The sequence below is a fragment of the Mauremys mutica genome, chromosome 17 (genome assembly GCF_020497125.1).
Source record: "Mauremys mutica isolate MM-2020 ecotype Southern chromosome 17, ASM2049712v1, whole genome shotgun sequence".
Classification (NCBI taxonomy): domain Eukaryota; kingdom Metazoa; phylum Chordata; order Testudines; family Geoemydidae; genus Mauremys; species Mauremys mutica.
This window is the reverse complement of record NC_059088.1, coordinates 6673363-6699635: the sequence shown is the minus strand read 5'-3', so window position 1 is coordinate 6699635 and position 26273 is coordinate 6673363. Positions and strand designations below refer to the sequence as shown.

At 65.9% G+C, this 26273-nt stretch overlaps 1 protein-coding gene across 1 annotated transcript; it reads right to left on the bottom strand.

Annotated features, from left to right (window-relative positions):
• Positions 1-3440: 3440 nt before the first annotated feature.
• On the bottom strand, positions 3441-26273 carry LOC123351604 (POU domain, class 2, transcription factor 2-like). Its single transcript, XM_044991068.1, has 16 exons — positions 26212-26273; positions 22860-22925; positions 22627-22661; positions 22350-22406; positions 21532-21645; positions 21059-21256; positions 19628-19733; positions 17662-17753; positions 16342-16455; positions 15033-15174; positions 14255-14403; positions 11818-11994; positions 8360-8426; positions 7593-7764; positions 7259-7332; positions 3441-4569 (listed from the first exon to the last, which is right to left on the bottom strand). The coding sequence occupies exons 1-16, from the start codon at positions 26237-26239 to the stop codon at positions 4226-4228; spliced, it is 1935 nt and encodes a 644-aa protein (XP_044847003.1). The 5' UTR covers positions 26240-26273; the 3' UTR covers positions 3441-4225.

Below are 26273 nucleotides of genomic sequence, written 5' to 3'. Positions count from 1 at the left end.
CCCTCCCCCGTCAAGATTCCTCCAGCCCTGCGCCCGCACCACCGCCACCCCCAAACAAAAAGGAAAACCCACGAAGGAAAGGAAATGGAGGGTCGCTCCTGGGGGCTCCGCGGGACGATGGGAGAGGTCGCCGCTCCCCTCCCCCGTCCAGCACACACCCTAATAAAGCATTTCTATTTGGTTTATCTTTAAAGTAGATGAGGTATATGGCAGGCTATCTCCAGAGAACCTTGTGGTGGGTCCCACGGCACCGTGGGGGGAGGGGATCCCCAGCCCAGCCCCTCCCTGCCGCCCCCCCAGTCCTGACTGGCTTGCCAGCACGGAGGTGTGTACGTCAATATTTGGTTTCACAGCTGTAGTTTAAAGCTTGTTTGGATACTTATTCTCAACCCCTCTCTGGGGAGGGGCATTGGGGGGCTGGCTCAGGGGAAGTGGGGGGGCCATGGATGCATTTCATAGGGATTCATGAGCCTCCCATCACAGCCTCTCTTGCAAGAGGTTCAGTTATGGAACTGATGGGAACCATCATCATCTCGCAGGGAGATAGTGGGAGAGCCGGGGAGAGAACCCAGGAGTCCTGGCTCCCTGCCCCCCTGCTCTAACGCACCACACCCCACTCCCCTCCCAGAGCCGGGGCGAGAACCCAGGAGTCCTGGCTCCCAGCCCCCCTGCTCTAACCACCAGCCCCCACTCCCCTCCCAGAGCCAGGGAGAGAACCCAGGAGTCCTGGCTCCCAGCCCCCCTGCTCTAACCACCAGGCCCCCTATGAAATGCAGTCCCAGTGGAAGGGATACCCCATGGCTCAGGTTAGCCATGGACAGAAATCCCATGGCCCCCTGCTCCCCCCACGACAGCCATCTCACTTGCCCTCTTTCACTCCTCTTCCCCGTTAGGTTCTGGGGTCGCCCCCCGCCAATGCCGAGTACCCAACACTCCCTGTTCCGCTCCTGGAGATAGGGTCATTTTTGGTCTAAAATCCTTTTTTTTTTTTAAACAATTTTTGGTTTTTTGGGTTTTTTTTGTCATCTCAAACTTTTTGCGTTTGGGTTTTTTTGTTTTGTTTTTTTTTGTTTTTTTCATTTTTGTCGTTTTTTATCTATACAGTAAGAAGCAATAAAGCAGAACATAGAATTTCTCTCTATAAAAAAGGGACGAGTTCCCTCTCCCTCTCCCCCCACCCCAAACCAAAAATAGTCCCAAAAGAAAGAAAGAAGAGAGTTCACTAAAACAGTTACATTCCACCTAGAAACTCGTTCAGGCAGCACGTCCGGGAGAGACCAGCCACCCCACACGCTGTTCCTCTCCCTTCGAGATGAGAACTGCAAGTCTGGGGGCTGGCTCCCCTCCCTCACGCACCTTACAGGGTGAAAAAACAGCAGTGTCAAGTCTGGGTTTTTTTGGTTGGTTCTTGTTGGGGTTTTTTGGTATTTTCTGTGTTTAAACCCAGATGTTTCGGTCCATTTCTTTGTAAAACAGTTTCACAGTATGTTCATTTTGTGTTGTCTCAAACCCACCTGAACTCTATGAACACAGCTAAAAGCAGGAGCTAAAATGAGGTCAAGATTCTTTTTGTTTCCTTTAAAGAAAGGTTTGTTTGTTTTCAATGTTTTTTTTTTTTAAACTTTTCCATTCTGTTCTTTAGTTGCCGGATGGCATTTTCTCATGGCTAACTTCCTTCTCTGAAAGGAGCAAGACTTTGGTTCGCAGGCGTTGAAAAAACAAAACGAAACAATCACGCACGAAAATTAATCCAACTAAAAAAGAAACAACCCAAAGAAAAAGTTGTCTTTGTGTTTTAAAAAAATCAAACAATATCTCAGCGTTTCAAGAAGCCGTTTTTTAAAGCTTTTCCGACCGTGGGGAGGGCGCTCAGAACTCTCCGTGAGCCCCATCCCATTCTGGCGATTTGGTTTATTTGGAACTGGTTTTTTTGGTCCTTTTGTCACATAAACCAGGGCTTCTCAACGCAATGTCCATGAGGTATTTTTTTTAAGACAGAGAAAGAGCGTTAGGCCATCAGTCTAGTCAGAAAAAGTCGACATGCCCCTTTAGGTCCATTGTTTAAAATCCTTTCTTCTTCAATTCAAGGGTTTTTATTTGAGTTTTCTTGGGTCACTTTGTTATGAATTTTTTTGGTTCAAAGTTTTTTCTCGCATCCCGAGTTGTTGCGGTGAGAGCAAACGTCTTCATGCCGTTGTTTTTCTGTACATAGATCCAGCGATTTTTTGGTTTCTTTTGGAAAATGTAAAGAAAGCTGAAATTCCCGGTTTTCTGTGTTTGTCTTTTTTTTGTCAGGCACTGGAATATGATTTTTTTTTCAGAACGTAGATATAAAAATAAGAATAAACCATTATATGTCCTTCCCCTGCTTCAGAAAATAACCCCAGAGATACCCGCGCTGAACGGAAAACCGAACAAACGGAATGGAAAACGACTGGTAGAAAATATGAAATTAGCAACCCTCTCTGCTCCATTGCTGCCTGCCCTGGGAGCTCCCAATCCTGCAAAGTGCTGAGCACGGGAGCCGCCTGCAGCAGCACCGGACCTACGCAAACTGTGGAGTGTCCCCACCCGCCAGAGTCTTTGCAAGGGCGGGAGCCGGGGGGTTGCATGAAGACTGTGCAGCAGTTTAAGCAGAGGGGTGAGTTTAAAGCGATTTAGCCAGACGGCTGCAAAGCCCCGTCGGATGAGCCGATTCCAGGCTAAATCAGGCTTCTTTGGGGTTCGCTAGATTCAGAGCACCTTGAAGCTGCACCGCGGACACATGGCAGGGTCGTGGATTCCCTCGGCTCCGAGAGCTGCCCAACTGGAGGCTGCTTACAGACCTCTCAGAAAGGCACCCGGGCTGGATCCACCATGGCGCAGCCCCTGCCACCCAATGGTTAATACCTCACACTGCTAATCACTGCGCCTTCCTGGCATTTCTCCAGCGTTAATTTGGTTCTTGCTCTGCCTTGCTCTGCCAGGTTAAAGATTTTCTCCCCGTGAAAGTACGTAGACGCTGTCATCACGTCACCTGCCCGGCTCCTTTCGGAGAAGCTCCTGAAGTCTCTCGCTACCAGGCGTTTTCACCAGCCTGCGGCTCCCTGTCTGCTTTGGAAAAGCAGAACCCTGCAGGTAAGTCTGTGCAGCCGGGGCGGTTCGGTTAAACTGAAGCACAGCGTCCCCATGCAGGCCCGGCTCTGATAAATGCGGCAGGCAGATCCGAAAACCCCTTCGGAAACATCTTCCCGAGCACTACGGAAAAGCCACCTTCCCGCCCGGTTAGTTCTTTACAAAAATAAAAGCAAATTGAAAAAATAGAGATTTATCAAATCGAAAGCAAAAGCGAGTTTGTTAAGAGCGTGACTCTGACGTGAAAAGAGCCTCCCACCCGTCCCCCGCTAGCCCCCTTCCCAGATGGCAAATAAAAATCAATTCATAATAAATAAAAGGTTTCAAAAGACATTCGACCGGACACAGAGGTTAGAAAAGTTTGTAAAAAGCCTTTGGGCGAAGCTAGGACTGGTCATGGGTTGGGGTTTTTTGGTGTGAGATTTTTTTTTCATATTATTTCCCCTATTTCTTCTTCCTGTGCAATCAAAAAAACCCACCTATTTTTTCTTATGTTTCCCCCAAAAAATGTCCAAGAAACACTCCGAGAAAAATCAAATAAAAGGAATTCCAAAAACCAGATCCGCTGGCCGAAGAGCGACTCAAGCCGCCCGTCTGGCCAGCCCCCCGCTTTCAACACACAGGAAATCAAAGGCGAGATCGCCATTGAGAATCACGAGCTTTCAAACGAAACGAAACGAAACGAAACACCGCAATCCAATCTGGGTTCTTTGCCTTCTGCTTTCGCCACCTTCGGGGGCACGACCGCACGATTTTCTCCAGGCCCAGCAGAGCTGGGGATTGGGTTTTCCTCGAGGAACGCGCCAGTGCTGCTCCAGCGTCGTGCCCCCGGGAGCTGGGGCTCTGGCGAAGGCGGCAGATCCCACGCCAGACTGCGGCTGGGCCTGGTTCTTGGGCGTGTCGGAGGGAATAAGACATTCCAAGCACGGCCCCGAAGCGCCAGTGCCGGGGGAATTCGGTTTGGGTTTCTCCATCTCGTCCCTTGGTTCGGCTGCTCTGGGTTATTTTTGGTTGATTTCTTCATTTGGCTGCTGCTGACAGTTTTGCTTTCACTCGGCTCTTGCCGCCTCCCCTCCTTGCGCGGCACCGGCGGGCAGCGCCCTGCCCCCCCTCACGCCGTCTTGCCGTCCGGCTCGGAGGCTGCCGGCCCGGCGTGGCCCGGGGGCGGCCCGGCCGCCTCGCTGGAGGAGCTGCAAGAGGAGCAGGTGGAGGAGGAGGAGGAGGAGGAGGCGGAGGTGAGGCTGGGGGACTTGCTGGACAGGGAGGCGGCCACGGCGGCCGAGACCAGCCCCACCCCCCCTGGGGTGGCGCTCAGCAGGGGCAGCCCGGCGTGGTTCAGGAAGAGCGGCGAGGTGACAAGGCTCTGGCTCCCCGGGGTGCTGGCCGTGGTGCCCAGGACCAAGTTACCGCTGGCGTCAAGACTGGTAATGGGCAGGGTTCCACCACTGGCCAACGCTGCGGAGAGATTGGCCGATTAGCTGGAGAGGCCACCCCCCATTCGCTGCCCCCCAGGCAGCCAGTCCCGCCCTGGGGCCGGGGGGGAGCCGGCGCCCCCTAGAGGGGACAGGCCCCTACCCCATTCCCCCACCCCCCCAGCCAGCCAGTCCTGCCCTGGGGCCGGGTGGGAGCCGGCGCCCCCTAGAGGGGACAGGCCCCTGCCCCATTCCCCCACCCCCCCAGCCAGCCAGTCCTGCCCTGGGGCCGGGTGGGAGCCAGCGCCCCCTAGAGGGGACAGGCCCCTGCCCCGTTCCCTGCCCCCGAGCCAGCCAGTCCCGCCCTGGGGCCGGGTGGGAGCTGGCGCCCCCTAGAGGGGACAGGCCCCTGCCCCATTCACTGCCCCCTGAGCCAGCCAGTCCTGCCCTGGGGCCGGGTGGGAGCCGGCGCCCCCTAGAGGGGACAGGCCCCTGCCCCATTCACTGCCCCCTGAGCCAGCCAGTCCCTGGGGCCGGGTGGGAGCCGGCGCCCCCTAGAGGGGACAGGCCCCTGCCCCATTCCCCCCCCCCCCCAGCCAGCCAGTCCTGCCCTGGGGCCGGGTGGGAGCCGGTGCCCCCTAGAGGGGACAGGCCCCTGCCCCATTCCCGCCCCCCCGAGCCAGCCAATCCCTGGGGCCGGGTGGGAGCCGGTGCCCCCTAGAGGGGACAGGCCCCTGCCCCATTCACTGCCCCCTGAGCCAGCCAGTCCCTGGGGCCGGGTGGGAGCCGGCGCCCCCTAGAGGGGACAGGCCCCTGCCCCATTCCCCCACCCCCCCAGCCAGCCAGTCCTGCCCTGGGGCCGGGTGGGAGCCGGCGCCCCCTAGAGGGGACAGGCCCCTGCCCCATTCCCACCCCCCCTGAGCCAGCCAGTCCTGCCCTGGGGCCGGGTGGGAGCCGGCGCCCCCTAGAGGGGATAGGCCCCTGCCCCCCATCCAGTGAGCCCCCGGGGGCCCCAGGGCCGGAGGGGCAGCGTGTAGGACACAGAACAGACAGTGTGGGAGGGGCGGTTAGTGAGTGGATGGGATGGATGGTTACTGGTGACTACGGTGCCGGCGACAGGCCATGGATGGGATGAGGGGGACCCAGACTGAATGAGCAGGCGGGAGTGTCTGGGGTGCCGCCGGCCGGCCTCGCACACTCCTTGCACACTCAACTGCCAGGACGACACACGCACCTGGTCCCACAGCCACACTCCCCGCATGCACACCCCCGATCCTCACACACACACGGATCTCTGCACACGTCTGTCCTCGCACGCACACCCCCGATCCTCACACACACACGGATCTCTGTACACGTCTGTCCTCCTCACACACACACCCCCGATCCTCACACACACACGGATCTCTGCACACGTCCACCCTCCTCACACACACACGGATCTCTGCACACGTCTGTCCTCCTCGCACACACACCCCGATCCTCACACACACACGGATCTCTGCACACGTCTGTCCTCTCGCACGCACACCCCGATCCTCACACACACACGGATCTCTGCACACGTCTGTCCTCCTCACGCACACCCCCCCGATCCTCACACACACACGGATCTCTGCACACGTCTGTCCTCGCACGCACACCCCCGATCCTCACACACACACGGATCTCTGTACACATCTGTCCTCCTCACACACACACCCCCGATCCTCACACACACACGGATCTCTGCACACGTCCACCCTCCTCACACACACACGGATCTCTGCACACGTCTGTCCTCCTCGCACACACACCCCCGATCCTCACACACACACGGATCTCTGCACACGTCTGTCCTCCTCACACACACACCCAATCCTCACACACACACACACATGGATCTCTGCACACGTCTGTCCTCCTCGCACGCACACCCCAATTCTCACACACACACGGATCTCTGCACACGTCTGTCCTCGCACACACACCCCCGATCCTCACACACACACAGATCTCTGTACACGTCTGTCCTCCTCGCACGCACACCCCAATCCTCACACACACACGGATCTCTGCACACGTCTGTCCTCGCACACACACCCCCGATCCTCACACACACACAGATCTCTGCACGTCTGTCCTCCTCACACACACACCCCCGATCCTCACACACACACAGATCTCTGCACACGTCTGTCCTCCTCACACGGATCTCTTAACACATCCGCCCTCCCAGCACGCGCCCTCCTGATCCTCACACACACACGGATCTCTGCACGTGTCCGCCCTCCTTGCATGCACACTCCCAATCCCCCCCTCCACATGGATCTCTGCACACGTCTGTCCTCCTCACACGCACACTCGCAATCCTCACACACACATGGATCTCTGCACACGTCCACCCTCCTCACACACACACAGATCTCTGCACACGTCCGCCATCCTCACGTGCTCCCATCCGATCCTCACACACACACGGCTCTCTGCAAACATCCACCCTCCCCGCACGCACACTCCTGCTACACACACCTTCCAGATCTCTGCTCTCCCAGGATTCCTTGCACGCTCACACCCGGCCTGTCCCTCTTGTGCCCCTGCACACGCTAACCCCCCGTTCCTCCCAGACAGACCTGGCTCCAGACATGCTCCTGAGCCCCCACACTCACACCCACTCCCTCGCACACGCCCAGGCACGTCCGCCCTGGCCGGCCGGCAGAGCAAATGGCAACATGCCTGCTCGTGCCACGAACCTTGGATGGTGGCCAGCGGGTTGGTGGCCATTAGTGCCGGGTTTAACCCCGCGTTCACCCCTAGCACTGTGCTTCTGAAATCAAACCAGATGCAGGAGGTTAGGCCGGGGAATCCCCCAACACCCTCCCGTGGCCAGGGGCACGTGCACCCCACATCACTGGTTAGAGGCGTGTATGCCACCCGCCCTGGCTCCAGGCCCCTCGGCAAGGGTGCCACCCCCCCACCCATGGCACCGGAAGCACCTGCCCCCTTGGGGGGGAGTTACCGTGCCAACGTAGGGCAGTGTCGTCCCTGCCACCCCCTTCAGTCCCTGTCACGGCCCCCCCCACTTACCCCGTGCTGGGATTCAGGCCCGACAGGCCGATGGCCGAGTGGCTGCTGCTCTGGGGGCTGGGGTTGGCGCTGTTGGGGGGGGGCGGCGTGGCGGAATTGATGGTGGGGGGCCCCCCGCCCGCTCCCGTCCGGCTGGGGGTCAGGGAGCCGACCGCTGAGGATAAGGTAGTCACTGCAAGAGAGAAGTGGGGGTGGACAGGGGGATCAGGAGAGGGAGCAGCTCATCCCCACGGGTCTTTGTTTGTGTAGGCCCTATGCAAACACAGCGCCTTGGTCTGCCCCCCGCCAGCTGAGTTTAGGTAGGTTCTATGTAAACACTGGCTTTCAAGTGCTCATTCAATCTACTCCCTGTTGGCCAGGTAGTTTGTGCAGGTCCTAGGTAAACACAGTGCCCTGCTGGCTCAGTCTCCCCGCATTGAACAGATCCCATTTCTCTAGGTCCTACTTAAATAAAGGGCCTCAATCTCACTCTGCTGACTGAACAAGGTCCTGTTTGTGCAGGTCCTATGTAAATACAATGCCTCAGCCCCCCTCCCCCCAGCAGGGTCCTGTTTGTGCAGGTCCTATGTAAATACAATGCCTCAGCCCCCCTCCCCCCAGCAGGGTCCTGTTTGTGCAGGTCCTATGTAAATACAATGCCTCAGCCCCCCTCCCCCCAGCAGGGTCCTGTTTGTGCAGGTCCTATGTAAATACAATGCCTCAGCCCCCCTCCCCCCAGCAGGGTCCTGTTTGTGCAGGCCCTATGTAAACAAGGGGGAAGGCCACACCTGTTGTGCTCAGACTGCTGGAAGCCTGGGAGAGCGGGAGACTCACGCCGGGGCCTGGACTCGTCACCTGGGCAGAGAGACGGAGCGTCGGGTCACGATGCGCCCACCTCTGGGGTGAGCTGTGGGAACTCCCCATGGGCAGGGTCGGTACATACCATGGGAGAGTTGGGGGGGTTGTACCATGGGAGGGCTGTACGGGGTGGTTCGAACCATGTGGGGGCTGTGCGGGGGTACATCCCGGGGGGGGTCATACCATGCGGGGGCTGTACCGAGAGGGTAGTTCATACCATGTGGGGATAGTACCATGGGGGGAGGTACGTACCATGTGGGGCCCATAGCGGGGGGGTCAGTATGTACAGTGTGAGGGCCATTTCTGGGGTGGTAGGAGCCATACCTCGAGGGGGGGTCGGTACATACCACGTGGGGGCAATAAGGGGAGGAGTCCATACATACAATCTGGGGAAGGCCCTACTGTGGAGGTCAGTATGTACCATGTAGGAGCCATACGGGGGGGGGTGGGGGGATGTCGGTATATACCATATGGGGGCCGTTCCCGGGGTGGGGGGTCGGTAGGTACCATGTGGAGGCTGTGCCCGGGGTGTTGGTACGTACCATGCAAGGGCAGTACCTGGGGGGAGGGGCCATACCCGGGTTCAGTACGTACCATGTGGGGGCCATACCCGGGGGAGTCGGTACATACCATGTGGGGGCTGTACCTGGGGTGTTGGTATGTACCATGTGCGGGCCGTACCTTGGGGGTCAGAATGTACCATGTGGGGTAGGGTGACCAGATGTCCAATTTTTATAGGGACAGTCCCATATTTTGGGACTTTTTCTTATCTAGGCGCCTATTACCCCCCACCAGGGGCGGCTCTAGGCATTTCACCGCCCCAAGCACGGCACAGGCAGGCTGCGTTGGCGGCTTGCCTGCGAAGTCCACCGAAGCCGCGGGACCAGCGGACCTCCCGCAGGCAAGCTGCCTAAGGCACCCTGCCTGCCGCCCCCGCGGCGCCCCCCGCGGCGCCCCCCGCGGCCCCCCGCCCCAGGCACCCGCTTGGTGTGCGGGGGCCTGGAGCCGCCCCTGCCCCCCACCCCCAGCCCATTTTTTCACAGTTGCTCTCTGGTCACCCTAATGTGGGGGCTGTACCTGGGGTGTCGGTACGTACCATGTGGGGGCTGTACCCGGGGGCGTCAGTACGTACCATGTGGGGGGCCGTACCCGGGGGGGTCGGTACGTACCATGTGGGGGGCCGTACCCGGGGGGGTCGGTACGTACCATGTGGGGGCTGTACCGGGGGGCGTCAGTACGTACCATGGGGGGGGCCGTACCCGGGGGGGTCGGTACGTACCATGTGGGGGGCCGTACCCGGGGGGGTCGGTACGTACCATGTGGGGGCTGTACCCGGGGGCGTCGGTACGTACCATGTGGGGGGCCGTACCCGGGGGGGTCGGTACGTACCATGTGGGGGGCCGTACCCGGGGGGGTCGGTACGTACCATGTGGGGGCCGTACCCGGGGGGGTCGGTACGTACCATGTGGGGGGCCGTACCCGGGGGCGTCGGTACGTACCATGGGGGGGCTGTACCCGGGGGGTCGGTACGTACCATGTGGGGGGCCGTACCCGGGGGGGTCGGTACGTACCATGTGGGGGGCCGTACCCGGGGCGTCGGTACGTACCATGTGGGGGGCTGTACCCGGGGGGGTCGGTACGTACCATGTGGGGGGCTGTACCCGGGGGGGTCGTTACATACCATGTGGGGGCTGTACTCAGGGTGTAGGTATGTACTATGTGGGGGCCATTCCCGACGGAGTTGGTACGTACCATGTGGGGGGCCGTACCCGGGGCATCGGTACGTACCATGTGGGGGGCCGTACACGGGGCGTCGGTACGTACCATGTGGGGGGCCGTACACGGGGCGTCGGTACGTACCATGTGGGGGGCTGTACCCGGGGGGGTCGGTACGCACCATGTGGGGGGCCGTACCCGGGGGAGTCGGTACATACCATGTGGGGGGCCGTACCCGGGGGGGTCGGTACGTACCATGTGGGGGGCCGTACCCGGGGGGGGTCGGTACGTACCATGTGGGGGGCTGTACACGGGGCGTCGGTACGCACCATGTGGGGGGCCGTACCCGGGGGGGTCGGTACGTACCATGTGGGGGGCCGTACCCGGGCGTCGGTACGTACCATGTGGGGGGCCGTACCCGGGGCGTCGGTACGTACCATGTGGGGGCCATACTGGGGGGTGTCGGTACGCACCATGCGAGGGCAGTACCTACCATGTGGGGGCCGTATCCAGGGGGCTGGTATGTACCATGTGGGGTTATACCCAGTTCAATACGTACCATGTGGGGGCCGTTCCCGGCAGAGTCGGTACATACCATGTGGGGGCTGTAACCAGTGATGAGCTGCCAAATTTTTAACAACGGGTTCCCTCCTCCCTCCAAAATTTTAACAACGGGTTCCCTCCTTCCCCCCCCTCCGTGGGGGGGGGGCGTCGTGCCCCATCCAACCCCTCATGTTCCTTAACACACACACTCCGAGACCCGTGACCCATCCCCCCCTTCCCTGTCCCCTGACTGCCCCTTGCCGCCCCACCCAACCCCTCCTCTCATTCTCAATGGCCCCCCAGAACTCCTACCCCATACAACTACCCCTTCTCTCTGTCCCTGAGTGCCCCCACCACCTCATCCAACCCTGCTCTTTCCTGACTGCTCCCCGGGACCCTTGCCCCCATTCAATCCCCCTGTTCCCTGCCCTCTGACTGCCCTGACCCCTATCCACCCCCCCACAACCCACAACCCACAACCCTTACCACACTGCCTGGGGACCGGGTCCACTCTGCCAGGACCACGACCGGCGCCGCGGGGCCCGACTCCCCGGGCCGGCCCGGCACCGGGGCCCGACTCCCCGGGCCAGGCCGGCACCGGGGCCCGGCCGCTCGGCCCGACTCCCCGGGCCGGGCCGGCACCGGGGCCCGGCCGCTCGGCCCGACTCCCCGGGCCGGCACCGGGGCCCGGCCGCTTGGCGGCAGCCGCGGGGCCCGACTCCCCGGGCCGGCGCTGGGCTGGAGGGAGCCACGGTCTGGGACCGGGAGCTGCTGAGCCAGCCGCACCTCCCCTCCCCCTCCGCGCCCCAGCTTACCTGCTGGCTGCCTCCATGCTGCTTGTTCAGGCTTCCCGCGAACATCTGATTCGCAGGAAGCAGGGGAGGGGGAGGAGAAGGGGGCAGAGCAGGAGAGGAGTGGGCGGGAACTTTTGTTAAATTTAGCAGCCCTTAACAACCGGTTCTAAAATGGCTGCTAAAATTTAACAACGGGTTCCCGCGAACCCGTGCGAACCCGCTGCAGCTCACCCCTGGCTGTAACTGGGGGGGAGTTGGTACGTACCATGTGGGGTCCATACCTGGGGAGTCAGTACATACCATATGGGGGCTGTACCCGGGGTCTCGGTACCTACCATGTGCGGGCCGTACCCAGGGGGCTTGCCCTGGGTGGGCAGCATGGGGGTGCTGCTGCAGGGGTTGATGCGTTTCTCCTTCTGGCGGCGGTTGCAGAACCAGACCCGGATCACCTCCTTCTCCATGTTCAGCTGCTCTGCGATCAGCAGGATCTCCTCTGAGGTAGGCTTCTGGTTCTGGGGGCAGTGACGCAAGAACATAAGAGCGGCCGGACTGGGTCAGACCCAGGGTCCATCCAGCCCAGTGTCCTGTCTGCCAACGTGGCCAGTGCCAGGTGCCCCCGAGGGAGTGAACAGAGCAGGGAACCATCAAGTGACCCATCCCCTGTCGCCCATTCCCAGCTTCCGGCAGAGGCCGGGGACACCCTCCCTGCTCAGCCTGGCTAAGAGCCATTGATGGACCCGTCCTCCAGGAACTTCTCTAGTTCTGTTTCTAGCCCTGTCATAGTCTTCAGCTTCACAAGACCCTCTGGCAGAGAGTTCGCCCCAGAAACAGAAATACGTCCTTTTGTTTGTTCTAAACCTGCGGCCTGTTCATTTCATTGGGTGACCCCTAGTTCTTGTGTTACGCAGAGGGGTAAATAACACTCCCTTATTTACTCTCTCCCCACCAGTCATGATTCTATACACCTCGGTCACATCCCCCCGAGTCGTCTCTTTTCCAAGCTGAAAAGCCCCCATCTTATTCATCTCTCCTCATTCGGAAGCTGTTCCATATCCCGAATCATTTTTGTTGCCGTTTTCTGAACCTTTTCCAATTCCAATAGATCTTTTCTGAGCTGGGGCGGCCACATCCGCACGCAGCAGTCAAGGTGGGGGCGTATCATGGATTTATGTAGAGGCAACATGAGATTTTCTGTCTTATTCTCTCTCCCTTTTTTAATGATGCCCAACATCCTGTTCACATTTTTGACGCCGCTGCCCATTGAGTGGATGTTTTCAGAGAACTCACCACAACGGCTCCAAGATCTCTCTGGAGGGTAACGGCTCATTTACACCCCATCTTATATGTGCAGTTGAGATTATGTTTCCAATGTGCATCACTTTGCACTTATGAACAGTGAATTTCAGCTGCCATCTTGTTGCCCAGTCACCCAGTTCTGTGAGATCCCTTTGTAGCTCTTCGCACTCTGCCTGGGCCTTAACTAGCTTGAGTAGTTTTGTATCATCTACAAAATGTGTCACCTCCCTGTGTGACGAAGTGGGGGATTCTCTTAATGGTTTGCATGAACACTGTGTGTGCCTCAGTTTCCCTGTGTGCTGCACAGGACCAGGTGTGACCTCACCTAGAAGCAGGGACCCCAGACACCAGCCTGGAGATTGGGGACCCAGCCCAGCTCAGGGCCAGTGCGGGGCCAATGGGCTGAGGAGAGAGGGGCCCGGGGACCTGTTCAGCTGGGATGAAAGAGAAAGGACAGAGGAGGGGCTGGTGGGGGAGGGGATTTAGGGGGCTCGGCTGGATGGGGACAAGGAGCAGCCGGAGCCATGGGGCCGGGACAGGCCCAGCTGCCCGGGGCTCAGACTGGCCGGGCCGAGGGCCCTGAGACCTGCCTGGGCTGGTCCCGATGCTCAATAACCCTCCTGTGTGATGCTGGCAGAGTCACTGCAGCTAGAGATCGGGGGTGTGGCTCCCCCTGGGGGTGGGGGTCCCAGGGGCCCAGATCGAGGGGACTCCCCGAGGGGCCCCAGGCTGCTGGGGGCTCAGGGGTGCGGTGCCGAGGGCCTAACCCCCGAGAGAGAGTGAACTCCCGAGAAGGGCTGCCAGCCTGGGGGGTTCCTCCCAGGGGCCGCAGGGAGCCGAGCGTGGGGGGGGGGGGCTGGGAGCCCATGACACACTGTTTACCCCCTTTTCCAGCTCCCTTGTGAATACGCTGAACAGCCCTGGGCCCAGCACAGAGCCCTGGGTCCCTGCTAGTTACCTCTCTCCAGTCTGGAAACTGACCATCTCTCCTTTGAACCAGTTCCCGCCCCATGAGAGGGTCCTGCCCTCTTAGCCCGGGGCAGCTTCCCTTGCTTAAGCGCCTGTGGGGAGGGCCCTTGGCCAAGGCTTTCTGAAAGTCCACGTACGCGACAGCCACTGGCTCCCCCTTGGCCACCTGCTTGTTGACCCCTCACAGAATTCTAGCAGATTGGTGAGGCGCGATTTTCCTTCACAAAAGCTGAGTTGACTCTTCCCCAGCAAATCGTGTTCATCCCTGTGTCTGACAATTCCAGAGTTTCATCCCGTCTGGCCGGCACTGAAGTCAGGCTCCCCGGCCTGGAATTGCCGGGGTCGCCTCTGGAGCCTTGTTACAAAAATTCATGTCCCATTAACTATCCACCAGTCAGCTGGGGCAGAGGCTGATTTAAGCGATAGTGACACACCACCACTACAAGTGGGGTCCCTCGCAAAGCAGCGGGAGCACCACGGGAGGGGGGTGGCTCCGAGGGGGCTCACCGCGAGAAAGCTCTTCTCCAGGGCGAAGCGCACGTTGGTCTCAATGCTGGTCCGTTTCTTGCGGCGCCGGCCTGGCAGCCCGTCAAAGCCCAGGCTGGGGCTGCTCAGCTGGTTCGGGCTGGGGAGGGTCGAGTCCACCGACATGGTCTCTGGGGGGCGCACAGACCATTGACTCGGGCCCCCCACTGTCCTGCCCCAGCTGGCGCCATCCCGGTCCCAACCCACCCAACGCACTCCCCTCCCAGGGGCAGGAGAGAACCCAGGAGTCCTGGCGCCCAGCTCCCCTCCCCCCGACCACTACACCCCGCTCCCCTCCCAGAGCCAGGAGAGAACCCAGGAGTCCTGCCTCCCAGCTCCCTGCTCTAACCACTACACCCACTCCCCTCCCAGGGGCAGGAGAGAACCCAGGAGTCCTGGCGCCCAGCTCCCCTCCCCCCGACCACTACACCCCGCTCCCCTCCCAGAGCCAGGAGAGAACCCAGGAGTCCTGCCTCCCAGCTCCCTGCTCTAACCACTACACCCCACTCCCCTCCCAGAGCCAGGAGAGAACCCAGGAGTCCTGACTCCCAGCCCCACCCTCACCCACCCGCTGGGCCCCAAAGCCCATAGACCCGGCACACAGACCCCCTCCCCAGCAGCCCCCCAGACCAAAGCCTGGTCCCCCCCTCCCCACATTGCCTGCTACCCCTGCCCCTGTGCTGCCCACCCACAAAGTCCCAGTCATGACCCTCTGACCCCCAGGCCTCCCTCCCCACCTGCCCCACACCCCACACCTCACCGGCGTCATTCAGCCACTTCTCCAGCAGCGGCTTGAGCTTGCACATGTTCTTGAAGCTGAGGTTCAGGGCCTCGAAGCGGGAGATGGTCGTCTGGCTGAAGTCGTTGCCATAGAGTTTCCCCATGGCCAGCCCTACATCGCCCTGGGGCGGGGGGGTCGCAGTTAGCAGCAGGGCAAGAGAGAACGCAGGAGTCCTGGATCCCAGCCTCCCTGCTCTAACCACCAGGCCCCACTCCCCTCCCAGAGCAGGGAGAGAACCCAGGAGTCCTGGCACCCAGCCCCCCTGCTTTAACCACTAGGCCCCACCGCCCTCCCAGAGCAGGGAGAGAACCCAGGAGTCCTGGCTCCCAGCCCCCCTGCTCTAACCACCAGGCCCCACCGCCCTCCCAGAGCAGGGAGAGAACCCAGGAGTCCTGGCTCACAGCCCCCCTGCTTTAACCACCAGGCCCCACCGCCCTCCCAGAGCAGGGAGAGAACCCAGGAGTCCTGGCACCCAGCCCCCCTGCTTTAACCACCAGGCCCCACCGCCCTCCCAGAGCAGGGAGAGAACCCAGGAGTCCTGGCTCCCAGCCCCCCTGCTCTAACCACCAGGCCCCACCGCCCTCCCAGAGCAGGGAGAGAACCCAGGAGTCCTGGCTCACAGCCCCCCTGCTTTAACCACCAGGCCCCACCGCCCTCCCAGAGCAGGGAGAGAACCCAGGAGTCCTGGCTCCCAGCCCCCCTGCTATAACCACCAGGCCCCACCGCCCTCCCAGAGCAGGGAGAGAATCCAGGAGTCCAGGCTCCCAGCCCCCCTGCTTTAACCACTAGGCCCCACCGCCCTCCCTGAGCAGGGAGAGAACCCAGGAGTCCTGGCTCCCAGCCCCCCTGCTCTAACCACCAGGCCCCACCGCCCTCCCAGAGCAGGGAGAGAACCCAGGAGTCCTGGCTCCCAGCCCCCCTGCTCTAACCACTAGACCCCACCGCCCTCCCAGAGCAGGGAGAGAACCCAGGAGTCCTGGCACCCAGCCCCCCTGCTTTAACCACTAGGCCCCACCGCCCTCCCTGAGCAGGGAGAGAACCCAGGAATCCTGGCTTCCAGCCCCCCTGCTTTAACCACCAGGCCCCACCGCCCTCCCTGAGCAGGGAGAGAACCCAGGAGTCCTGGCTCCCAGCCCCCCTGCTTTAACCACCAGGCCCCACCGCCCTCCCAGAGCAGGGAGAGAACCCAGGAGTCCTGGCTCCCAGTACCTCCACTCTAACCACTAGGCCCCTGTCCCAGAGCCAGGCGAGGACCCAGGAGTCCTGGCTGCCCCTCCCCCAGCAGTACCTGCGTGAAGCCCAGCTTGATGCGTCGCTGTTTGAAGGTGCGGGCGAACTGCTCCAGTTCCTCCAGGTCGCTGGGCTCCTCGGGGTGCGCCGGCGGCTCCAGGCATTTCGGGGGCTGGGGGTGCGCGAGGTGGGACTCGGGGAGGCCCGGCCGAGTCACTGGCTGGGGGGGACAGGGGGTCACTGGGGGGCACAGGAGACAGGGGGATCCATGCACCCCAAGCGCCAGCACAGACCTTGTGCCCCCTGCTGGATGGGGGGATGGACGGACAGACAGATGGGTGGGGTGGGGGTGATGGATGTACTGATGGGGGGGGGGGGATGGACGGACAGACAGATGGGTGGGGTGGGGGTGATGGATGTACTGATGGGTGGGGGTGGGGTGGGGTGGGGTGGGGGGACGGACAGACAGATGGGTGGGGTGGGGGTGATGGATGTACTGATGGGTGGGGTGGGGTGGGGGGACGGACAGACAGATGGGTGGGGTGGGGGTGATGGATGTACTGATGGGTGGGGGTGGGGTGGGGTGGGGGGACGGACAGACAGATGGGTGGGGTGGGGGTGATGGATGGACGGACAAGTTGGGGAGGGTGATGAAGTGGGAATTTTGCATAATATTTTGGATGACTACTGTGTGTGCCTCAGTTTCCCCACGTGGTGCCTGGTTACTAGGCGTGGGGGGGGGTTCTCTGCACAGACCCGGAGACGGATGCCTGGGGATAGAGGTCTCTGAGGTCCTAGTGAGGCAGGGCTGTCCCTGGGGGTGCCAGGGGTGGGGGGCTGGCCCCACGCCTTGGTGTGTCCCAGAAGACAACGGCCCGGACACTCCGCAGGACGCCGGGCGGGGTGAGCAGCTGGGGGACGAAGGGCTGGGGGGGCTGATAAGGGGGGGCTGGAAGCGGGGTCTCACGGGGGGTCGGGGCCGCCCCAGCTGGACTGTGCTGTAATTTCCCTTCTCCAGGGTCACTCAGGGCGCCCGGACCCCCAAGAACCCGCCCGGGTCACTGCAGCCTCGGGGGCGGGGTCCCCCCCCAGTGTCCCCCCCAGGGGGGCTCCCGGCCCCAGGGAGAGTGACCCCAGGGGGCGGCGCAGGGAAGGGGTCCCCCAGGGACGGGCCCAGATGGACGAACAGTTGGAGGTGTGGCAGGGCTGGATGGACAGACAGACGGATGTGGGGTGAGGAGGACGGATGGATGGTAATGGGGGGCACGGCCAGCAGAGCGATGGGGGTGGGGGGACGGACGGGGGGACAGACGGACGGGGGGGGGGACGGACGGAGGGGAGGTGGATCCCGACCCCTCGGAGCCCCCGGCTGGCTCACCTGAGCCGGCAGCCCGGCGCGGGGGGGGGCCGGCAGGAGCCCCCCCGGGCTTTGCTGAGGTAGCTGAAAGAGATTTGGTGTCGGGAGCAGCCCTGCAGGAGAGGAGAGAGTGAGCCCAGCGCCCTGCCCCCGCGATGCGCCTGCCTCTGGGGGGGGGCAGGACGGGTTATCCCGAGACCCCTCACCCAGCGCCCAGCCCCCGCGACGCGCCTGCCTCTGGGGGGGGGGGCAGGACGGGTTATCCCGAGACCCCTCGCCCAGCGCCCAGCCCCCGCGACGCGCCTGCCTCTGGGGGGGGCAGGACGGGTTATCCCGAGACCCCTCGCCCAGCGCCCTGCCCCCGCGACGCGCCTGCCTCTGGGGGGGGGGGGCAGGACGGGTTATCCCGAGACCCCTCACGGCCTGTCTCTGGGGGGCTGGGCATACAGGCACCCTCACCTGGGCAGAGATGCCGCCCCTCTGGGGTGGTGCATGGGAGCCAATGCTAGAGGGCTGGGGGGCTGGAGAGGAGCTGGGGGGCAGGGCGCTGGGGGACGGGGGGGAAGGGCACTGGGGAGGAGCTGGGGGGCCGTGCCCGGCTGCAGGGCAGGGCATTGGTGAGGAGCTGGGGGGCAGGGCGCTGGGAGGAGCTGGGGGGGGGTGGAGCTGGGGGGCTGGTGGAGAGAGGCTGGCTGGGGGGCAGGGCGCTGGGGAGGAGCTGGGGGGCAGGGCGCTGGGGGGCAGGGCGCTGGGGGGAGCCGGGGGCAGGGCGCCGGGGGGAGCCGGGGGCAGGGTGCTGGGGGCAGGGCGCGGGGGAGGAGCTGGGGGGCAGAGCGCTGGGGGGAGCCGGGGGCAGGGCGCTGGGGGGAGCCAGGGGGAGCCGGGGGGCAGGGAGCCGGGGGGCAGGGCGCGGGGGGGAGCCAGGGGCAGGGCGCCGGGGGGAGGCGGGGGCAGGGCGCGGGGGCGGAGCGGGGGGGCAGGGCGCCGGGGGCAGGGCGCTGGGGGGAGCCGGAGGCAGGGCACTGGGGAGGAGCTGGGGGGCAGGGCGCCAGGGGGAGCCGGGGGGCAGGGTGCCGGGGGGAGGCGGGGGCAGGGTGCTGGGGAGAAGCTGGGGGGCAGGGCGCGGGGGAGGAGCCGGGGGGCAGGGCGCTGGGGGGAGCGGGGGGCGGGGCGCGGGGGGGAGCCGGAGGCAGGGCGCTGGGGAGGAGCTGGGGGGCAGGGCGCCGGGGGGAGCCGGGGGGCAGGGCGCCGGGGGGAGGCGGGGGCCGGGCGCTGGGGAGGAGCTGGGGGGCAGGGCGCCGGGGACAGGGTGCTGGGGGGAGCCGGGGGCAGGGCGCTGGGGGGCAGGGCGCTGGGGGAAGCCGGGGGCAGGGCGCCGGGGGTAGCCGGGGGGCAGGGCGCCGGGGGGCAGGGCGCCGGGGGATGCGGGGGGCACGCCGCCGGGGGGAGCCGGGGCGCATGGAGCCGGGGCGAGGAGTGCGCAGGGCGCTGGGGGGCAGGGGGTTGGGGGGAGCCGGGGGCAGGGCGCCGAGGGGAGCCGGGGGGCAGGGCGCCGGGGGGCAGGGCGCTGGGGGGCGCCGGGGGCAGGGCGCCGGGGGCGCCGGGGGGCAGGGCGCCGGGGGGCAGGGCGCCGGGAGGAGGCGGGGGGCAGGGCGCCAGGGGGAGCCGGGGGGCAGGGAGCCGGAGGGAGCCGGGGGGCAGGGCGCCAGGGGGAGCCGGGGGCAGGGTGCTGGGGGGCAGGGCGCCGGGGGGCGCCAGGGGGCAGGGCGCCGGGAGGAGGCGGGGGGCAGGGCGCCAGGGGGAGCCGGGGGGCAGGGCGCCGGAGGGAGCCGGGGGGCAGGGCGCCAGGGGGAGCCGGGGGCAGGGTGCTGGGGGGCAGGGTGCTGGGGGGCGCCAGGGGGCAGGGCGCCGGGGGGAGCCGGGGGGCAGGGCGCCGGGGGGCAGGGCGCCGGGGGGAGGCGGGGGCAGGGCGCGGCCAGGGCTGTACCTTGCTGTCCTTGCTGGGCCTGCGGCAGCAGGAACTGGGCGGGCGGCTGGAGGTGGTGCCCGGGGACAAGCACCAGCTGCTGGAGCTGAAGGAGCTGCTGGATGTCCTGGGGGACAGAAAGAGGCTCAGGGGGGAGATGGGGGGCTGGGCCTGGCGCCGTGTGGGGCTCAGAGCCTTAGCGGCCCCGGTGCACGGCAAGTGACGGCTCTCCCCACCTATGGTGCGCAGCGAGACGCAGTGACACACACATCCCCGCAGTGCCCGGTGCAGTGCAGTCCCCGCCCCATGCAGTGTCCAGCACGATGCAGTGGCCACCTACAATGCCAAGCCCAGTGAAGTGACGCCCTGTGGTGCCCGTTGCAATGCAGTGACCCCCCCCCTGCAGTGGCCAGCGCAATGCAGTGACAGCCGGCAATGCCAGGCCCAATGAAGTGATGCCCGATGGTGCCCAGTGCAATTCAGCAACCCCACAGTGCCCAGAGCGATACAGCGACCCCCCACAGTGCCCAGTGTGATTCAGTGACCCCCCACAGTGCCCAGTGTGATGCAGTGACCCCCCTGCCACGCCCAGAACAATGCAGTGACCCCCCCACAGTGCCCAGCATGATGCAGTGACACCCCCCCACCATGCCCAGAGCGATGCAGTGACCCCCACACACCATGCCCAGAGCGATGCAGTGACCCCCGCAGTGTCCAGTGTGATGCAGTGAACCCTCTCGCCGTGCCCAGAGTGATGCAGTGCCCACCACCATGCCCAGAGCGATGCAGTGACCCCCACCGTGCCCAGAGCGATGCAGTGACCCCCCCCGCAGTGACCAGTGTGATGCAGTGACCACCCCACCGTGCCGAGTGCTGCAGTGACCCCTGCAGTGCCCAGAGCGATGCAGCGACCCCCCGCCATGCCCAGAGCGATTCAGCGATCTCCCCCCACAGGGCCCAGTGTGATGCAGTGACGCCCCCTCAGTGCTCAATGCGATGCAGCGACCCCCGCCATGCCCACTGCAATGCAGTGACCCCCCCCGCCGTGTCCAGTGCGATGCAGTGACCCCTCTGCCGTGCCCAGAGTAATGCAGTGACCCCTGCAGTGCCCAGTGTGATGCAGTGACCCCTCTGCCGTGCCCAGAGCAATGCAGTGACCCCTGCAGTGCCCAGTGTGATGCAGTGACCCCCCCACCGTGCCTAGAGTGATGCAGTGACCCCCCCGCCGTGCCCAGAGTGATGCAGTGACCCCTGCAGTGCCCAGTGCGATGCAGCGACCCCTCTGCCGTGCCCAGAGCAATGCAGTGACCCCTGCAGTGCCCAGTGCGATGCAGCGACCCCCCACCATGCCCACAGCGATGCAGCGATCTCCCCCCACAGGGCCCAGTGCGATGCAGTGACCCCCCGCCGTGCCCAGAGTGCTGCAGCGCCGCCCGGGGGGGCGTCCCTTACCTGCGCGGTGAGCTGGATGGGCTGCGACAGAGCCAGCTGGGGCGTTTGCGGCTGGCTCTGGGGCGCCTCGCCCCCCGGCGGCTGGCTGCCGGCGTTGGCTGCAGCGGCCGCGTTGGATTGCTGCACGGCCGCCGCCAGGAGCTGCGCCTGCGCCTGCTGCAGGAGGAGCTGCTGCTGGGCAGGCATCAGGGCCGTCAGCTGGGGGCCGGGCAAGCCGGGGCGCAGGGGGCGCGGGCGGGGGAGGGGGACAGAGAGGGGAAGCAGCAGGTTAGTCCCAGCGCGTCCCCCCCGGAAGCGCCAGCGAGCGGCAAAGCAGCCCCCACCCCTGTTAGCGCGAGGGCACCAGCCGGGGACCCCCCCTCAGCCCACGCTGGGGCCAGCTGGGAGCCAGCGCCCCCTGCAGGGGAAAGGCCCCTGAGCCAGCCCCCACCCCAGGGCCATCACCCCCCTCGCCACCGGGGGCCCCCACTCACCCCGGCCAGCTGGCTGCCGGCTAACATGAGCTGGGCCTGGGGCAGGTGCGGCTGCTGGGCCGGGGGGGCCGGTGCTGGAGCTGGAGGCAGGGCCGGGGGGTCCTCCGCCTTGATCTGGGGGAGAGGAGAGACGGGTCAGGGGGGCAGAGCGGGGCATTGGCAGGGGGTCAAGGGTCACAATTGGGGGCTGGTGGGGGGGTCAGAGTGGGGGGTCGGGGGTCACAAGGAGGCCTGGTGGGGGGCTCAGAAGTCGGGGTCGGGGGGGGGAGGCTTTTGGCCCCGGGCCAGCCTGGGCCCTTCTCACGCTGATCTCTCCCTCCCCCGAGGGAGCCAGACTCCCCCCCCCTCGGAAACTCTGAGGAGCTGGGCGGGGAGATCCCCTCCCCCGGCCCCGCCGGCATGGGGGGCCATATGGGGGGCAGAGCTGGGGAGCTGCGAGGGGGGACAGGACCAGGGTTACCTGACAATGTTCCCGGGGGGGTTCAGCTCCCCAGCTTGCGGAGGGGGGGCTGGTGGGGGGGTGGGGCGCTCGCTCACGCGCTCTCCCGTCCCCCCCCCCCGCCCGCTGAGCCGCTTCCTGTTTTGCTGCCGCCCCGGGGGCCCCGGGATTTCCCCCCACCCCCACCCCCCTGAGTCATCGCCCGCAACCAGCCAACCGAGCGAAAACAGGAACGGGGGGGGGTGGAAACCCCTGGGAACCAGGCATGGTCCCCCCCAGGCACGGCTCCCCCCGCCCCCTAGCAAGGCGCAGCCCCCCCAGGCACGGCCCCCCACCGGCCCCCCAGCGAGGTGCAGCCCCCCCCCGGCACGGTTCTTACCTTGGGGCTGGGGCCGGTGGGGGGCGGGGAGAACGGGGCTGGTTTGCTCTGCTGGGTCTGCGACAGATGGGGGGACCCCGAGTCAGTGGGGGGATGGGGACCCTCCTGTGCCCCCATTCCCCCAACCCCACTGTGCTCCCCCCACCTGCACCGTGCTCCCCCCAGCCCCACTGCCCCCCTCCTGCCCTTCCCCAGCCCCCCCACCTCTCTGGACCCTGCCACGCTCCCCCCCACACCGGACTCTCCCTCGGCCCCCCTGCGTCCCCCCCCCACTCACCTGGTGGTTCGTGTCGGGACCGTTTCGTTCTGTGTCTGGAACAAGAGGGAAAATGAACCTTCGTCTCTGGCCTCCCCCAGCGGGATCAAACCCTCACAACCCCCCCAGCCCAGGGCCCTGCCCCCCCCAAACCAGGGCACCCACAGGGCCTGCTAAGGGCCTCGTTCCCGACCCCCTTCGCCGGCTCCGCTAGGTGGGCGGTGGGGCAGCCCCCAGCAGGGTTTCGGGGGTACCTGTGTGCTCCCCATGTGGCTCCACTCGTGCCTTCTCCAGCTCCAGTGGCTTAGACATTCTTATTTCTAGAGAGAGAGAGACGGGGAGCGATGATTAACCGGGCCTGGGACCCAGGCGTCCTGGCTCCCCCCGCCCCCTCCCCGCTCTAACCACTAGGCCCCACTCGCCTCCCAGAGCCAGGAGAGAACCCAGGAGTCCTGGCTCCCGGCCCGCCCCCCTCTGTGACCCTGTTGGCTGCACAGTGACTGTGTCCAGGTGGGGGGCAGGATGGGGGGCCAGCCCTCTCAGTGCTCTCAGGCTGGGGCTCCCCCCTCCTGAAGCCTAACCCCCCCATCAGATTCCCTCCCCAGCCCCTCCCTCGCTGACCCAAATTGGGGGTGCCCCACAACCCAGCCAACTCCCACCCCAATCTACCCCCCAGGAATTACCTGCGGGGTGAGAGTTTAACCCCTGCCTGTCCACGCCGCCTGCTTGCCCTCCGGCCAGCCCCAGGGGGTCCCTGCCCCCCAGGCCGCACACACGGCCCCCCAGCTCCTGCCTGCTTGGCTGGCTCTGCGCCCCCGGGACCAAGTGGGCCCGGAGCCCGGGGCCGCCAGGAGCCGCCTGCTGCCTCATTTGCATGAGGGACTGAGTCACCGGCACAAACCCCGAAACAGGCGGGCGGGGGGCGGGGGCAGGCTCCGTGCTGGGGATCCTGGGGATGGGGGGACGGGGCAGGCTGGGGGCTGGGCTGTGTCCAGGTGCTGGGGGGTGGGGTACACCGGGGGATGGGGTAGGCCGGGGGGCTGGGTAGGCCGGGGGCAGGGTAGGCCGGGGGGCAGCGTACACCGGGGGCTGGGGTAGGCCGGGGGGACAGGGTACACTGGGGGCTGGGGGTATGCCAGGGGGCTGGGTAGGCTCTGGGGTGGGGTACGCTGGGGGCAGGGTAGGCCGGGGGGCAGGGTACACCGGGGGCAGGGTAGGCCGGGGGGCAGGGTACGCCGGGGGCAGGGTACGCTGGGGGGTGGGGGTACACCGGGGGCTGGGTACACTGGGGGCTGGGGTAGGCCGGGGGGGCAGGGTACACTGGGGGCTGGGGTAGGCCGGGGGGCAGGGTAGGCCGGGGGCAGGGTAGGCCGGGGGGCAGGGTACGCCGGGGGGGCAGGGTACACTGGGGGGTGGGTACACTGGGGGCTCGGGTAGGCCGGGGGGCTGGGTAGGCCGGGGGCAGGGTAGGCCGGGGGGCAGGGTACGCCGGGGGGGCAGGGTACACCGGGGGGGCAGGGTACACTGGGGGGTGGGGGTACACCGGGGGCTGGGTACACTGGGGGCTGGGGTAGGCCGGGGGGCTGGGTAGGCCGGGGGCAGGGTAGGCCGGGGGGCAGGGTACACCGGGGGCTGGGGTAGGCCGGGGGGGCAGGGTACACTGGGGGGTGGGGGTATGCCAGGGGGCTGGGTAGGCTCTGGGGTGGGGTACGCTGGGGGCAGGGTAGGCCGGGGGGGGCAGGGTACACCGGGGGCAGGGTACGCTGGTGGATGGGGGTACACCAGGAGCTGGGGTAGGCGGGGGGCTCGGTACACCAGGGGCTGGGGTAGGCGGGGGGCTGGGTACACCAGGAGCTGGGGTAGGCGGGGGGCTGGGTACACTGGGGGCTGGGGTAGGCGGGGGGCTGGGTACACTGGGGGGTGGGGTAGGCGGGGGGCTGGGTACACTGGGGGGTGGGGTAGGCGGGGGGCTGGGTACACTGGGGGGTGGGGTAGGCGGGGGGCTGGGTACACTGGGGGGGCCTGTCCCACAGGCCGTGGCCTGACGTTCCCGAGCTGTGACGGCCTGCGCCCCCCCAGCCCGCCCCTCCCCCGGCCTGCGCCCCCCCCCCCCGACACAGGCCGGTCTGCCCCTGTGGCCCTGGGCTGGGGGCTGGGCCCTGCTGGGGGCGAAGGCCCCGGGCCGGGGGGGGGGGCAGGGCCTGGCCAAGCCCCCCCGGCACTTTCACTTCTCCTATTTGTTTCCCTTTCGCATTTTTAGCCGGTTTAAAAAAGCCTCCGATTTACTGAAACCCAGGCTAAAAATACCCCCGCCCCACGGCCGGCCCCCCGCCCCACGGCCGGCCCCCCGCCCCATGGCCGGCCCCCCACGAGCAGGGCCCCCGCCCCACGGCCAGCACCCCCGCCCCACGGCCGGCCCCCCGCCCCATGGCCGGCCCCCCACGAGCAGGGCCCCCGCCCCACGGCCAGCACCCCCGCCCCACGGCCGGCCCCCCGCCCCATGGCTAGCCCCCCACGAGCAGGGCCCCCGCCCCACGGCCAGCACCCCCGCCCCACGGCCGGCCCCCCGCCCCATGGCCAGCCCCCCACGAGCAGGGCCCCCGCCCCACGGCCAGCACCCCGCCCCACGGCCGGCCCCCCGCCCCAGGGCCTGCCCCCCCCGAGCAGGGCCGGCGCCCCACGGCCAGGCCGGCCGCCCCACGGCCGGCCCCCCCCCCCATGGCCAGCACCCCGCGACCAGCGCGCCCTCCCCTCCTCCTGCCCCGCGCGCCCTGGCCAGCCCCCCACGCGCATGGCCCCCGCCCCACGGCCAGCACCCCCGCCCCACGGCCCGCTCCCCCACCCCACTGGCCAGCCCCCCACGAGCAGGGCCCCCACCCCACGGCCAGCCCCCCAACCCACGGGCAAGGCCCCCACCCCATAGCCAGCCCCCCGCCCCACGGCCAGCACCCCCACCCCACAGGCAGTGCCCCCACCCCAGGGCAAGACCCCCAAGGCCAGCACCCCCACCCCACCTGCAGGGCCCCCACCCCACGGGCAGGGCCCCCGCCCCACGGCCAGCACCCCCACCCCACTGCCCAGCCCCCCACGAGCAGGGCCCCCACCCCACGGCCAGCCCCCCACCCCACAGGCAGGGACCCCACCCCACTGCCCAGCCCCCCACAGCCAGCACCCCCACCCCATGGGTCAGCCCCCCACGGCCAGCAACCTCACCCCACGGGCAGGGCCTCCACCCCACAGGTCAGCCCCCCACGGCCAGTGCCCCACAGGCAGGGCCCCCACCCCACAGTCAGCCCCCCACAGCCAGCACCCCCACCCCATAGCAAGTGCCCCCCATAGCCAGCACCCCCACCGCACAGCCGGCACCCCCCCAGCCAGCCCCCATGGCCAGTGCCCCCCCAGCCAGTGCCCCCCGGCCAGCCTCCCCCGACCCCCAGCACCCCCACCCCACAACCAGCCCTGCCCTGCTCCCCACAGCACCCCGTGCCGGGAGCCCCCCCACCCCATGAACAGAGCCAGACGCAGAGGGAGCCCAGGCAGGGGGAACTGACCCACCCCCCCCGGCTCCTCCCAGCCCTGCCCCCTGCTCCTATCCCCACCCCCTACCTGGCATCCACCTGTCGGGGTTCACCATGGCGGGGCAGCTTGGCTGCTTGGGCCCCGGCAGC

Coding starts and splice junctions, on each gene's coding strand:
- LOC123351604 (XM_044991068.1), bottom strand. CDS start 26,239: ATGGTGAACCCCGACAGGTGGATGCCAG. Junction 22,926..26,211: donor CCCCGACAGGTGGATGCCAG/GTAGGGGGTGGG, acceptor CTCTCTCTCTAG/AAATAAGAATGTCTAAGCCA. Junction 4,570..7,258: donor CCCGCTGGCCACCATCCAAG/GTTCGTGGCACG, acceptor ATCTCTCCGCAG/CGTTGGCCAGTGGTGGAACC.